The following is a 16,140-nucleotide window of genomic DNA, read 5'->3' as shown; positions in this document are numbered from 1 at the left end:
ATTTATATATTCCGTTTTCCCCTCTCATTTATGTTCTAAATGGATCAGAAAGCATCCATGAAACAGAATGACAAGAAGCCGAAGAGATTTGCTTGAGATACATTAAACGTTTAGATCCTAGAAGAAACATGGCTATTCAGCTGACTAAAGTAGCGGGACGCCAGCCTTGAGGACATTTTTCAGACATTATTTCGGAGTCAAAGCTGACTCTTATCACTTCAGACTCAGCTGCAAACCTTGCAGCCTGGGAACTCTATGAATAAGCCTTTGTTATCAAAGTGGAAGGTGATTGTTGCACTCAACCACTTTTCTTTTTGGTAAATTCTTTCACCTTTTAGTGCAATTGAGGCACGATTAGGAAATTGGTATAAAAATCATAAAATATTATGGGGAAAAAAAGAATATAAAAAAATCACATTTGTCAGAAAAGTTTCTGCTTCAAAAATGCATTCTTAGACATTACAAGCATTTCATCTACCGGGACTTGTTGTAGCTTAGAGTTTGTTTTTATATTTTGACATATTTGCTATACTCTACTAACTGTACATTATAGATGAGCCTACAAAATTCGATTTGGATTCATCTGTTTTGAAACCAATATTTGACAGAATTTGCCCTGAAATTAATGCTGTTCTCTCCAGATTTGTATGAAGTGGCTCACTGCCATGGCTCTGCTCCTCTCTGCGTTAATGCAACAGCTTTTTTCCATGACAGTGCCTGCAACATCTCCTTAGATAAACAAACATCACTAAGCTGCCGGTAAATAGAACCATAGCCATGCTTTACCTAAACATACACTAAGCCTCTCCTCCGGAATCTCATCCTCTCTGCAGGGAGTATGTGTTATGTCAAGGTGAAATGGAGGTATTTTTAAAGTCGCATACATTTTTCTTGCCACCAATTTTGTGTAAATTTATGCGTGTGATATAAGGAGTAAATAAAAAAGCAATTATGAAATGGAGAAATGCAATGCAGTATGTTAATTTGATGGGGTTTTTTTTGGTTTAAGCTAGTTATACCGGTATCATGTTTTAACCCATGCTAAGGTATGAGTCACTCCTGTCAACAGGGACACGAAAAATTGTGTTTTTACTCCCTTAAAGCTCTACACCTTAATTTCTCATTATGAAAGAGGTGTGCTCTTGCACACCCTCCAACCAAGTGGACCTTAAGGGAGCAAGTTAATGAATGTAGCTTGATGTAATGGCTCAGCTGGATGGAGGTCTTTGGAGGGTTTTAAGTTACATTACGGTCCTGTTTGGAATTAGATAAACAACCCAAAAGGGAAATGGCTCAGTGACCAAAACTTTGGATGATAAAATAAAATAAAATGAATGAAAACAAATGGATAGATAGATAGATAGATAGATAGATAGAGATATAGATAGATAGACAGATAGAAATACTTGATAAAATCTTTGCAACAATTTGCACTTACACATTTTAAGTACTTTTTTTAATCACAAGTTACTAAGCCTAACAACAAAATCAATGATGAAACAACTTTACTAATTATTCATGCTCCAGTGCATGATGGGAATACCAGTATTAGAAAAGTTGAGTGGGTTTTACTTAATTTTATTCAACGCTTTAAATTCTACAAGTTTAAAGGAGAAGTTCACTTCCAGAACAAAAATTTACAGATAATTTACTTACCCCCTTGTCATCCAAGATGTTCATGTCTTTCTTTCATCAGTCGTAAATAAATTATGTTTATTGAGGAACCCCTTTCAGGATTTCTCTCCATATAGTGGACTTCTATGGTGCCCGCAAGTTTGAACTTTAAAAATGCAGTTTAAATGCAGCTTCAAAGGGCTCTAAATGATCCCAGCCGAGGAATATATATATATATATATATATATATATAACCTCAAATATATATATATATATATATATATATATATAAACCTCAAATGCTCGTCTTGTGTAGCTCTGCGTGTACTCTGTGCATTCCGTTTCAATACAGTTAGAGTATGTCAAAAAACTCGAACATCTTTTTTTCTCCTCCAACTTCAAAATCCATTTTTCGACCTACCCTATTGAACCAGAATACACAGAGTACATGCAGAGCTAGACACGATGAGCATTTGAGTTTAAAAAGTATATAATTTGTCATTTTTATTTTTTAGAAAATAACCAATCGTTTTTTTAGATAAGACCCTTCTTCCTTGTCTGGGATTGTTTAGAGCCCTTTGAAGCTGCATTTTCTAAGTTCAAACTCACTGACACCAAAGAAGTCCACTATATGGAGAAATCCTGAAATGTTTTCCTCAAAAAACAGAATTTCTTTATGACTGCAGAAAGAAAGACATATCTTGGATGACAAGGGAGTGAGTAGATTATCTGTAAATTTTTGTTCTGGAAGTGGACTTCTCCTTTAAATTGAATACTAATATAAAATTCACTTTTTTAAAGTATATTTCAAATTATTGCCTGAACTAACTTTTCATATAGAAATATTTATTTATTTTTAATTTTTTTGTTGTATTTACCTCGCCACAGAATCAATTTTATCAGTGTAGATAGATGAAAATGCAAAATGATTTGAGAAAATCCTAAGGATAACCATTTATTAAGCAAAAACTTCCGACTTTTTTTTTCGGGAGTTTGCATGATCAGTGTCACAATTAGTAACCTAGAAAGATTTGCTAAATATTTTGAAAATATTTAAATATCTAAAAATACATTTTTAAATTTTTCAAATCATGAAACTTCTTTGATTCGTTTCTCAAAATCATAAAAACAAAAATAGAAAAAAAAAATGAGGGAAAAAAATCTGATTTTTAATGTAGTTTCAGACTTCAGGACCTCACTGTTTATGTGCGGCTGCTCAGGAATCAATACCTATGACTGAATTGATGATGGGCATTGGTTTCTACCTGCCGCGATGCACTGCTGCTGGTAGGTTGGGCTGGTTCGGCGCATTTGAAAGAGTACTGCATTGAGGCAGCTGCTTACAGCTCCTCAACAGATCCCGTTTGTGGCAGACAGTGAGCGAGTGAGTAGTGAGCGAGCTCGTGCGCGCCAGCGACTGACACGCGCGGAGAGGGAGAACCAGCGTCCAGCGTCCGTTCAACTCACTTCGAGCACTGGCCGCTGTCCATCAGGACCTGCTGAAAATGATTCGGACCGTCCTCTGTTTCCTCGGATTGCTCGTCGGTGGCAGTCAAGGTATGGACGCGTGATTGTAAGCATGAAAATGAGAAGTGTGAGAAAATAGACTTGCTCTCAGCCAGGATTGCACTGAAGGGGTCTTTCTGAATGAGGGGGACGTACGAGGAGTGGGGCGGATTTGTTGTGTGCTGCTTTGCAGTTTGGGCACGTCCCTTTGGAGAAAACATTTCTTTTGATAGATTAAGCTTACCTTTTATTAACAGTGCAAAGCCTCTCTGTTTGCACTTGTTATCAGAGACTCGTGAGAATTCTTGCAGACGGTTCTCGAGGTGGTCTGGAGGAGATCTGGTGTTTGCTAGCTTTAGATATGGATTGCAATTGGATCGTAATTCAGGCAAAAAGCAACTTTTTACATGTACACATACGGCACGCTTTGCATCGGAATTCATGTGAGGAAAAAAGTAAAATGACTGATTTTGTGTGTATCATTTCTGCATCATTTGGGTATATACAGAAGTATGTGAATGAGAGAAGAAAATTATATATATATATATATATATATATATATACATACATACATACATGCACACACACACACACATTCTTAAATGTGTCTTAAAATGTAAAATGATTCCGTTACAGTAGCAGAGTGAAGAGTTTGTTTTTTTGAGATAACCAAAATAAATGTTACATTTATGCAGGATTTGTGCAGGTGTCAATCATAAACACACATCAGTTGATGCATGTACTTTAAAACACGGCTCCAGTGACTCAAGTGCGTCTTTGAACTTGAACATCAGCTGCCAAAGTCTTGTAAAGTGTGTGTGTATTTTAGTGGCTGGTACTTCTCATGCGACGGCAGGTGGGGGTAGAGCGCTACATATTAACCCATTTAGAAAGCGCGACCACCATCATCAAGCACTACCAATGTGTGCCAGGACAGAAATGGAATGGATCTAGTAGGAAATCGTTGGACGGCAGAGCCTCAGATTTAAATGACGGTTAGTCTTCATCCAACTTCAGAGACCTCCCTTTTGTTTACACAATGCAGGTTTGAGTCAGAGCGAGACTAGCTGACATGCTAGCCAACCGATAAACAATGAAACTACTGTAAATTCCACGCTGCCCCTACAAAATTACATTTTATGGGTACATTTTCATATGGAATTTGATATTAGCCACTACACTTTTCACAATAAGAGCTGAAGTGGTCATAAAGTGATCCCATATTTATTTAGTATGACTTAAGCATGTTGAATTTATTTATGTATTTATTTAGCTAGCCTTAATTGGCGTAAAGTGTGTTGAAATGCAGGTCCAGCATATTTTAAAATGAACACACTTGGGGCCTTCAAGTGGCCTTTTGAGCACATGCACAAGCGGGTAAAAAAATATTTTAAATTCGGATTTGCATGTGAAACATGGTGTCATCAAGCATGTCTGTTGTGAATGATGATTTACAAAGTTATTTATTTAATGATGATTTTCAGTGGAGTGTTTTCGGTCATATTGGCAGCACTGAAGGTAAACAGTCCCGCTGAACTGTACAGAACTCTGATTCTTTTGCTGATTATTACTGCTGAAAATGGTCAATGGACAGTAATCAGTTTTGAACAACTGAATGCGCTGATTAATTATACTATTTTTAAATTGAAATTTGATTACATTACTGATTACTGCATGTAAAAAAAGTAATCAGATTACTAATTACTTTACTTTCAAGTTACTTTGAAAACATATCAAACCTAAAAAAACAAATACACTACAAAGTGAAACTCAGTTCTTTCAGTAATTTAATATTGACTAAAAAACATTACAGAAGTATAAAAACAGCAATTTTTTGCTGTACTAATCGGTTGGACCGGGAAAAAACATTTGGAGTACTATAGACTGCCAAAAGTTGTAAGGAATGTTTGTGGTTGGCCAAACAGAACCAGGATTTTGTTTGCCGGTCAGGTAGGTAAAATATTAGGCTAATATTTTAATTAATACTGCTCCTGCGTGTCTTTACCACCTGTAAACTTTAGTTTGTCGAAATATTGCACCCTTTCCTACTTAGTAACTCCTTCTCTATATGATTAAGCAGCTTCCACACGTTTTTTCATTCATTAGTACGTTAATTGTGCAATCAATGCTGTTGTTTACATCTGAGTATCTCCAATATGGCCGTGCATCTGGGTAACTGACCAAACCATGACAAACCCTTTATAACAGTGGTTCTCCCATTCCAGTCCTTGGGACCCACTGCTTTGCACATTTTGAATGTCTCCCTTATGTAACGCAACTGATTCAGATCATCAGCTTGTTAGGATGGAGATCCATTGTGTCAGGTAAGAGACGCGTACAAAATGTACAGAGCAGTGGGTCCCGAGGACTGGAGTTGAGAACCCCTGCACTATAATACCAAAGTGCCATGTACGAAGGTACTTGAACATATGCAATTTGAAGTGATTAAACATAAACAAAATGATACAAAACTGAAATCTGTGATGAGCTTTTCAGGTGCACTTGAAAGCAGCATTTGTGTTTTGTTAAAAGTGGTGGCTCGAATCTTTTCCAAATCCTGTTGGAAGAGCTTGCCTGCTTACCTACCTTTAACTGTATGCATAAAAGCAAATTTAGTGTATTCTGTGAACTAGCATGTCTTGCAACTAGTGGTTAGGCTTGGTGAAGGAACATCTCATTCATAAATGAACTGGGATATATTGTTCTTGAGTACATTGAATAAACAAATGATCTCAGTTGAATATTTGATGACAGATTTAACAAGAGGCATGTCGTTCCTTCAGTTTTTCATGTGTTGAAGAATTAAGATCGTCGTCAAAATTACTTGAGACATATAATTGAAACTCTAGGCTATTATTATGTTGTCTTTTTATGTAGATTGATACAGGGATAATAAGACTTGATTCACTGAAGAACAACTATTAACAAAGTCCCGTTTACACAGGCAGCGATTAAATCACTGGAAGATTTTCACACACTGTACTATTGGTAGTAGTGTTGTCACGATACCAAAATTTTGACTTCGATACAATACCTGACTAAAATATCACGATACTACTGAACCGATACTACGAAAAAAACATAGAACAACAGGAAAAGTAATTAAATAATAGATGATCCAAATGGAGATCATAGTTATTTTATCTATTAAAACAAAGCATTTCATCCCCCCTTTAAAAAATAATAATAATAATAAAATAAAAATATTCACATGCCAGTGCCACCACACAGGATTATGGTGAACAACTATCGAGCCTACAGGAATGTAGAGATCTTTGCTATATTGGTAAGTTAAAGGATAAAGCCAAATCTTACTTCATGATATAGTAATTTTATTTCACAACAGCAATTTATATCATGACATAATCATTTTTTATTTTACCTTTGTTATTGATAATAAGAACCTAGATGCAAGTAACAAACTAAAGGACACCTGCAATAAAACAAAGACACAGATGAAATAAAGAGGGCCCTATGAAATGTGTTTTATTTTTTCCTAAATTCCATTTGAATTATTCTAGACTCTATTTTAATAGTTACATTAAAAAACTATTTATCAAAAAGCATGTCTAATTAATGAAAATGAATGAAACTTGCAGAATTTAACAGCAATTTATTAAAAGTTTAACAAAAATTACATGTTTTTAAGGCCCTATGAAATACCTTTTATTATTTTTCTCAAATGCAGTTTTGTTTGTGAATTTCTGTTTTCCATTAATTTTCTGGATTATATTTTAATAGTTTCATTACATTTTAATAATCAAAAGCATGTCTAATGAATTTATAAAGGACAGTTAGATTTGATAGGTTCTGCTAGGTTTTAATAATATTTTTATTATTAGTTGTAGTAGTAGTATCTTTACATTAAGTAATATATTTATATATTTCTGACTGTCAAGTTAAAACGAACTTTTATTTAGATGGGTTACTGTGAAGACCTTTAGGGTCTTCATTTTATATATATATATATATATATATATATATATATATATTATATATTATATATTATATATTACATTATATAGTGTGTTCATGTACTCATATATTGAGGCGGCAGAGGCTGAAAACAGCGAGTGTCACGCGTATGTGTGTAGTAAACAAAACTGCCATTCACTTACACAGACACGCAGAAATACGGCTCTTATTAAAATGCATTCTTAAAGTAACGGTACTAGTAAAATGCAGAATCATACCATTTTTAAAAGCAGGGTATCGCGATACTTTTTAAGTACCAGTATATTGTGCAACACTAATTGGTAGTAATTGTTCCCATTTACCTTGTATCAGGTGCTGTATAACTTGCTGGACTCCCAACCTTAGTTGCTGGATCTGTTGCTGCTCGTCTGCATGAATTGACTCATACCACTCTTTCTTAGAAAATGAATAACCTCCGGTTGCTGTGTCACTGCCAATCGCTGCCAGTGTGAACAACCCTTGAATGATTCAATGACTCATTCATGACACAAAAAGACACTTAACTTGTCTCCACCAACCTGCAGAAAGGATCACTGTATGAATCTTTTTTCAGTCAAAGGATTCAAATTACCGATGGTAATTAAAACCCCCACTGCTAGTTTTAAAATAATGAACATTTTTTGCCCCAAGCAAGGTGGTGTTGGATATATATATATACTTTATTTATTAAGAATTTTTTAAAGAGTACATTAATAATCTGCATGCCAACTGCTTTTAATTTGAGCCAAGTACCTCACAAGCATCACATTATGATGTCTGTTCTAGCTTAACCACATCCCACTCAGAAACCTTTGGTAATTAGTGCTTCTCTTGTTGTCTTTGGAAGATTTTTGTGACTGACAGTTGCAATGAACCTTGGCTTGTTCATCAGTTTATCGTGAGTGCAATCCCTTGATGATATAGGCTTGTTAGAGTGAGCGTGTGATGTCAGTTAAACTATAATTTAGCTTGGTGTTCTCTCATGAATTTCATCACTACGCAGCACCTGCCTCTTGGATGGTACACCTCTAGGGCTGTTGCTAAAGTCTGGGTGATTGGGATTTTTTTTATAGCTGGGCCCTGATTTCTGATAGTCTCAAGAAAGGCTGTACTGTCTTTTGACTCTTTTTTGTTTGCAGGATTGTTGGATTGTCTTCAGAGAGGGAGAGCAATTTGCTGTGCTGATATCCATTAGTACTCTAGCTCTTGGCTCTCAGGTCTTTGTTATTGTAGGTTGGCTTATAGCAGTGTTTGTGTGTGTGTGTGCGCGTGTGTCTAGCTTCATTGAAGCTCCCGGTGATAAATTGTGTGCAGTGCTGGTCTCAGTGGACATAGTCCTTCGAGGTGTTAAGTGCTATAATGAAGGGATTCCTCCAAATCTCCCAATGAATGCTAACAGTGGAGCATTAATAGATTTATGCCCTGGAATTGTACGATGTATGTGTGTGTGAATGTGTAGTGCTTTGATTAGAATGCCGTTACATCCTCTCTGATGGTTTTTCTGTGGGATGTGGTTGTAAGTGAGTGGAATGAAAGCATGTGTGGGTCAGGATTGGCCTACATCGTGGGGACCAAATGCCTTTTAGCAAAGATATTAAAACATAAATTCACAATGGCCTTCATGAGAAAAGCAGAATGCATACTAAAATACATGTTAAATAGAGTCGTAACAAAAATGTTTTTTTCTGTGAAGGGTTATATTAGGGGATAGAAAACATCATTAGATAAATGCAAACACAAAAAAGTCAATGGAAGTAAAAAGGGAGCCTTTCAATGGCTGAGTCATGGTGCACTTGAGTTGTTCATGGAAGTGTGACCGTGTTCTCTGCTTTAAAATATGAACAGCTCTGGATCTCATGACTAATATCTCAAATCATACTATGAGTTTCAAATGTTTTGAACTTTCTATTCACCAAAGAATACAGAATAAGTTAGTTTGCCCCCAACATAGTTAGAATCATTAGTATTACAATAGTGATAATAATAATTGTTTCTTGAGCACCAAATCAGCATATTAGAATGATTTCTGAAAGAACACGTGACAGTAAAAATAGGAATAATGGCTGTTGAAAATGAATTTAGCTTTGCCATCACAGGAATAAAATGCATCTTGAAATAGAAAACAGTTATTTAAAATTATACGTGGTACTTTTGATTAAATTTATTCATCCTTTTTAAGCATAAGCGAGATTTCTCCCAACACATTAAAATTCAAAATGTTAAAATTCTTACCAACTGCAAATTTTGATGTATAAAGAAAAAAAAAGAAGAAAATAATTTCTAGCACTATATTTTCATGTAAATCTATATTTACTTATTATTTTTTATAACATTATCTGGAAATTATAGATGAAATGTGTATTAGGTGCACATTTTTCTTGTCCAATGTTAATGTTAGAAATGTAAAATTAAAGAGAAACATTTTAAATTTATTTGTATTGTACTTTTATAATAAATATTCCAAAGCATTTTTACAGCTAACTTTGACAGTTTAACCTAAACTGTATCTTGCTTTTGAAAACCTACTGTACCAACTTTTATTTTTATAAAAAATATTTATATTATATTATAATTATAATTCTTTTATAATTATTTTTATTAAAGTTGATGATATAGTTAGCTGTATTTTTTAGTTATTATTATTTAATCAAAACAACCCAACTGCAGTTTGATTGATATTACATGGAATGCAGAATTTAAAAAAAGAAAAACAAAACAAAACAAAAAAATACATGATATTTGAAAAACTTTTAAAAATGGAGTCTGTTTTTGCAAATGAACTGTTCAATTATTGTTGACCATTTAGAATACATTGAAACATTTAGCGCATTTTGACACCTGAACAAATAATAGGAGAGCCTGAATATTCTTTAATAGAGCTTGTGATATTTTCATGCTGTCAATAACAGAATGACTATTTAGGATTCTTAAGATATCCCTGCTGATAAGTCAAATGACAGGAATCCTCTCTTCTTTGTATTCACTCTCAAAGACAATTACAGGGTTCTGCTGTATTGTATATCACCAGCTCTGGGCGAACTTTTAAAATTACAGTGTTACTCTTAGCCCTCCTGTAGCTCAAGGGATGACATATCAAAATGCTGCCATTTTTCCAGCCATGTTTTCTGTGTTTTTACACTATGTAACAGAGCTTGGAGTGTGCTATAAAAAGGCTAAAACACTAAGCTGTTCTTATAAGAACACGCTGGCGTGTGACTTCTCTTGGTGCAGAAATTGATCGTATTATGCGATTAATTGAGTGAATAGAGTGCCACACAAGCTCGTATGGAAATGGAATTGCCCCCCGCGGGAGTTCTATATGAAAATCAATTTAAAAAGTATTAAGAGTCAGCATGCCGCTCCATAGAATAGAGTGCAATTTCACTGTTAGTGAAATGATTTTAATGGGTGTTCTCTCTCGATTGTTCTATAGATACCCACCAGTACTCCAATCTATTAAAACTAGTTGTGCTTTCACCTTTCAACCATGATTATGATGGTTTAAACATACAACATGGTTGATCTTGTTCTCTCCTCATTATTTATACTAATGTTATTGTTTACTATATGAATGTTATTTTATTTGAATGCCCAGTCAGGCCAATAGTTGTTGAAATGAATTCAAACTCACACTTTTTACAAAGTATTTTGCTTCTGTTTAAATATTCAGAACTTATGAAATATAGTATTTCAGTCAGTTTTTCGCAGGTGCAAGATTGCAGCCATATTGATCTTGTATGCCAGTGATCGTTGATGCTCTAGCTTTATGGACATGTGGTAAAATAGTCCACTATTGTGTTTTGCTCAGTGGTGTCTACATCTGTTACATTGAGTGAGTCTGAATCTGAGACCACCAATGCATTTAAGAAATGGCTTGGTTCTCAGACTTGGACATTTTAGAGATAATTGGTTCTAGTGGTCAGATACGAGAGTAAAGAGACTCTGGAGAGCCGTCTGCCATTTTTTCCCAGCGGCGAAGTGCTGGCAGCAAACACCCTCTTCACAAGTGTACACCACATTTAGATTAGAGGACAGTGATGAATCGAGACCATAAAAAGTTAGAGAATAAAAAATGAGCATAGGCCGTGCAAGGCTGTAAGGTTTAGGTCTCGTATATCCATATCCTTAACTACTATGAGAGTGTTACACTACGTGACCGTCAAACAACCAGCATGCTGCGTCATATGTTTAGAAGGACTATGACTAAAGATAATCAAGAGGAGGAAATTTGGGTTTTGGAATGTGGTGTCAGTGTGAGAAATGAGATGTGACTGGGTCGATGTGATCTGTTTTCAGTGCTCGTTAGAGTTGACATGAAATTTATTTTTCTAAATGCATCTTATTGATTTCTTTTGTGAATAATTTATCCATGCATATTTTTTTTTAATCAAAATGTCGTAATTTAGCTTTTTTGTCTGCTTCCCAATTATTTCGTCCACTTAAACTCAACTTCTTTCTTAACCCTCAAACATCCTTTGGGACAAATTTGGGCAAAATCATTTTGCTGCTTCTTTTTTATTATTTTTTTTAAATAGTTTCCCAAATCTGAGCGATACGAGACTACTTTTCTTAAGTTAACCTGAACACACAAACATTTTTTTGACTTAATTTAACAAAGTTAAGAAACACTTTAAGTTTTAAGTTGATTTAACTTAAAATTTTAAGGCAGCTGCTGAACTTAAGTTTTTAAAGTGGTCATCGGATGCCCATTTTCTACAAGTTGATATGATTCTTTAGGGTCTTAATGAAAAGTCTATAATATACTTTGGTTAAAAATTCTCAATGTAAAACAACACCCTTTTTACCTTGTCAAAATGAGCTCTGCAAAAATCACCCCATTCTGGTCGAGGCTGCTTTAAATGCAAATGAGATCTGCTCGCCCCGCCCCTCTCTTCTCTCTGTGGAGTGACAAGCCTGTTTACCGCGTTTAGCCGCTAAACTTGCTAACTAGCACATTATTAGGAAAGGTGATCACAAAGATTCATAAAAAAACCCCTTATACTCACTTCTGCTGTAAGTGAAGCTGGATCATGTATGATTCGTGCAAACATAGACGCATTTATGTAGATCCCTTTACAAACAAACGTAATCCACTGCATCTTCAGCAGCTCAGATGTCGGGAGTAAATGACGACCACTACGTTCATTATTACATCCAGCAACACAACACCTCATTTGCTTAATTCTTGTCTAACTTACATCCCTGCTCCGGCATCAAAACATGGAGGTTGGATTGTTACAACTGATCTGAGGTAAGACGCTCATGTCAATCAACTGTCGTGGGAGTGGCCTCTGTGGGTGTGACACCACAACAAGAGGCATCTGAGAATGGCTCGATTTGAAAAAGGGAATATTATTTTTACAGATTAATTAAAAACCACTTCAGATTTGTCTGTAAGCATATTTTGGCATCTTAGTCTCACCCAACACATTTTTTTTTAATTCTACACTTTTAACTTGTGAGAAACTTAAGAAGTTAAGTTTGTCACAACATTTCAGCCTATATGCAGCCGTTGAGTACTACAGCCATATAATGGGTATTGATCATTTTAATATTTTTATATTTTTATACCATCATATGTCACCAGATGTCACCAAACTTTGATAAATTTCACCAAACTTTGATAAATAATAAATTGATAGTTTTTATTTTATCGAAGACAGTAATATGACATTTATTTAAAAAACAAAAAACAAACAAACAGACAAAAAAAATAAATAAATAAAAATAACAATTGGGAGCACAGATGAGATCTTCTTGCCCAAATTTGTCCACAAAGGACAAATTAAGGGCTGCTATATGAAGGATGCTTAAGGGATTAATTGACTGCAAGCTCACATTCATCTGCCTCCATCCAATCAACAAGTGATGGATTGAAGTCCTCGCCCTGTATTTATTTATTTCATTTTTCAATAATCAGTTTTACTCAGATATACTTGGCAATACGAAAGAAAAGATCTGTCATAATTTCTGACATGGTGACTTTAAGTAAGGCAACAAATATTGTTAATGGCTCCATTCTCCTTGGGGGATGGATAGTGAATTTCATCTGACCATCTTTTACAGTTTCTGTGATGAATGAAACAAAAATGAGGCTCGAAATTGAAATGCATTTGGGAGGTTAAGATAACCTGAGGTGTGACATGTGAAGTGCTATGTTAATTCTTGTAATGCTAATTCAAAGCTTTTATGAGTTCATGTTATTTAAGAGACTTCATGGAACATTTTTTACTTATAATAAGTAATTTGTCACACTGCAGGACCACTTAAAATTAACTTGTGAAGGCAAAAAAATGGTAAAAATGGTAAAAACTGAAGAAATGGTGAGTCAGTGTGTTTTTTTTTTTCTTTTTTTTTTCTTTTGTAGCATTTTGTGCAGACATTCAAGCACATTTTAAAAAATATGTCTTAAATAAACCTGGCCTCCAACCACATGTCTGCTTTGAACCTGCAGTGTTAGGATTCATTTTCTGCAATAAAATGGCATTGTGGTAAGTGTGTTCAGCAATCAGCTTGCATTATCCCTCTGAAACTCAAAAGCACTGCTTAACCTTTTTAAGAGGTGCCAGTCTGTCTCCTAGAACAGCAAGTGAGTGATAGAGGGAGAAAGACCAGCAGAATTGAATGAAAAGAATGTGCGAGTTATGAAAATATGTCTCCTGAAATGTTGTACAATGAGCTCCAGCTAGCTTGGGACACTGTTCTGGGCTGCTATGCCTTATGGCTCCAAACAATGGCAATAATGAGGACCGTTGGGAGGATTTTTAACCGCTCCCATATCAACCTGCAACCGACCATTACTGCTAAGCATAATACAGCTCGGGTCGCTGTGAGTGATGCATATGTACTGTTGGAAAAGCTTGACTCAGATTCAGTCACACTCTATAGGTTACTTCATATAAAAAATATATTCTTCCCCACAGTCGTTGTGAAATGGAATATGTTTAGCTTCAAACAGAGATATGCCAAGGACATTATCAGGGCTGTTTTATCCCTATGCGGTCTCAAACTCTCTGTGTAATTATAACCAGACTCAGGTCTGTGTGTGCTTCCAGTGATAATGCAGTTTGACATTGGAAAGTGACCTCTGAACATATTTGCATGGCCCTGAATTTAAGAACTGCTACAGCGACATGCGAGACGAACATCGATAGCTGCTTTTAAGGAGTAAATATGATATGTATTTCCAGGGAGAAGTAAATGAATGATTAAAGCTCTGTTTGGCCCTGCTGCCACAGTACAACCGAAGAACATTTCATCACTGTGATGAAAGCTTTCATGGCCAGCCACTGTCTGTGCAGTGCCGCACACGGAGGATCATTATTTAAAGCACAGATAAGTCGTATCATGTGACAGTTGTTGCTTTAATGATTAATGTAGCCACAGATCAGTGTGTCTGTGGGAATAGGACTGCTTTTCGTAATGTTAAATGTGTTTCTGAATGCGTTACGTAGAGCTTGACGATGCTTATCTGATGGGGTTTTTTTTTGGCAGTGGCTCTGATTTTCCTGGACGTCTCGCTGTTGTACTACCGTGCTACTTAACAGCTTTTGGTAATCGTTTTCATACTATTATTTGCAGTGTGAAGTGTGGAAATGTTGAACCTGAGATAGGGAATCATTATATTGATAATAAATCTTTGCCTACAATGTCTTATTTTTAAGATACACATGGTTCCTTGGCAGGTTTGGTACACAGTGCTGTTGGCTGTAAAAATAGATGTCATTTGTTACATCCGTCATTTTATGGATGCCAAGGAAGAGAAATTGTGGAAGTTGTTAGAGTCAAGTCAAATTTATTTGTTTAGCGTTTTTCACATTTTACTATATGCCTGTAACGTGTTTTTCAAATATATGCTAATTAAAAGATTGGTTCACGTCCAGATCAAAAATCTCCTGATGATTTACTCGCCCCTATGTCATCCAAGATGTTCATGTCTTTCTTCCGTCAAAAAGAAATTAAGGTTTTTGAGGAAAATATTTTCTCCATATAGGGTTGAAGGTCCAAACTGAACGGGTTGAAGGTTCAAATTGTTTCAATGCAGCTTCAAAGGGCTTTACATTACCCCGACTGAGGAATAAGGGTCTTATCTAGTAAAACGATTGATAATTTTCCAAAAAAGATATACTTTTTAACCACAAATGCTTGTCTTGCACTAGCTTGACTTCACGTATTACGTAGTCAAGTTGGAAAGGTCACATGTGGCACTATCCTACCTACGTGACTATGTAATGCATGAAGTCGAGTTAGTGCAAGGTGAGAATTTGTGGTTAAAAAGTATTTAATTTTTTTTTTATTTAATTATTATTTTTTTAAATAGAAAATGACCGATCAGCACTTTAGACCTTTAACCCGTTGGCTTCCACTGAACTCTACTATATGGAGAAAAAATCTGGGATGTTTTCCTCAAAAACCTTAATTTCTTTTTGACTAAGGGAAAAAAGGTATGAACATTTTGGATGACATGGGGGTGGGTAAATTATCAGGAAATTTTTATTTCAGAAGTGAACTAATCTTTTAATGCGTAACGTGTTTAAAACGTGACATTGATCATGCTGCAGTTCTACGTTTAGAGAAGTGCTATAAAATATGGTCCTGCTTTTGATATTAACTGGTTTATTTTGGTTTACTAAAATGTATGTATATGTATATATTGGGCAGAATTTGAAATCTGGGGCCTTTGCATTCAAATCATGCAGCATTCTGTATGCATTCTTTAAACCACTGACTTTATTTAACTGAAAAGAATGATTGTGCCTGTAGGGCTGGTTATTGATGCTGAAATTTCCTGATTCATTTGTTTGTGAGTCACAGGCTCTTGATTTGATTTGGGTATATTTCAGATATATTTCAGTTCTATATTTCCATTTTTTCTAAATATGAAAGAACCTTTACCAATGCTATAATTTATACAAGGCAAGGGCAGCTTTCAGACTGATTTGATGATGATAACTCTGTCGAATAAGAGTAATTTGTTTTGAGAATCAGGCTATTCTCGTTGCATTGTTTGGTGTCGCATGCTTTTTGGATTTTAGCCATTGCTGTCCTGTTCATTCTAATGATGAT

At 35.3% G+C, this 16,140-nt stretch overlaps 1 protein-coding gene across 3 annotated transcripts in view; it reads left to right on the top strand.

Annotated features, from left to right (window-relative positions):
* The first annotated feature begins 2,939 nt into the window (after positions 1-2,939).
* Positions 2,940-16,140, top strand: part of ncam2 (neural cell adhesion molecule 2) — a 231,796-nt gene continuing 218,595 nt past the window's right edge. For all 3 annotated transcript variants that reach the window (XM_051119629.1, XM_051119628.1, XM_051119630.1), the window contains exon 1: positions 2,940-3,171. In XM_051119629.1, coding sequence (XP_050975586.1) covers positions 3,120-3,171 — 52 coding nt within the window. In that variant the 5' untranslated portion in view covers positions 2,940-3,119. The remainder of the gene's footprint in view (positions 3,172-16,140) is intronic.

This window comes from Labeo rohita, chromosome 9 (assembly GCF_022985175.1).
Source record: "Labeo rohita strain BAU-BD-2019 chromosome 9, IGBB_LRoh.1.0, whole genome shotgun sequence".
In the NCBI taxonomy this organism is placed as follows: Eukaryota; Metazoa; Chordata; class Actinopteri; order Cypriniformes; family Cyprinidae; genus Labeo; species Labeo rohita.
Note: the sequence above shows the minus strand (reverse complement) of the source record. Positions and strands in the feature narration are given on the sequence as shown.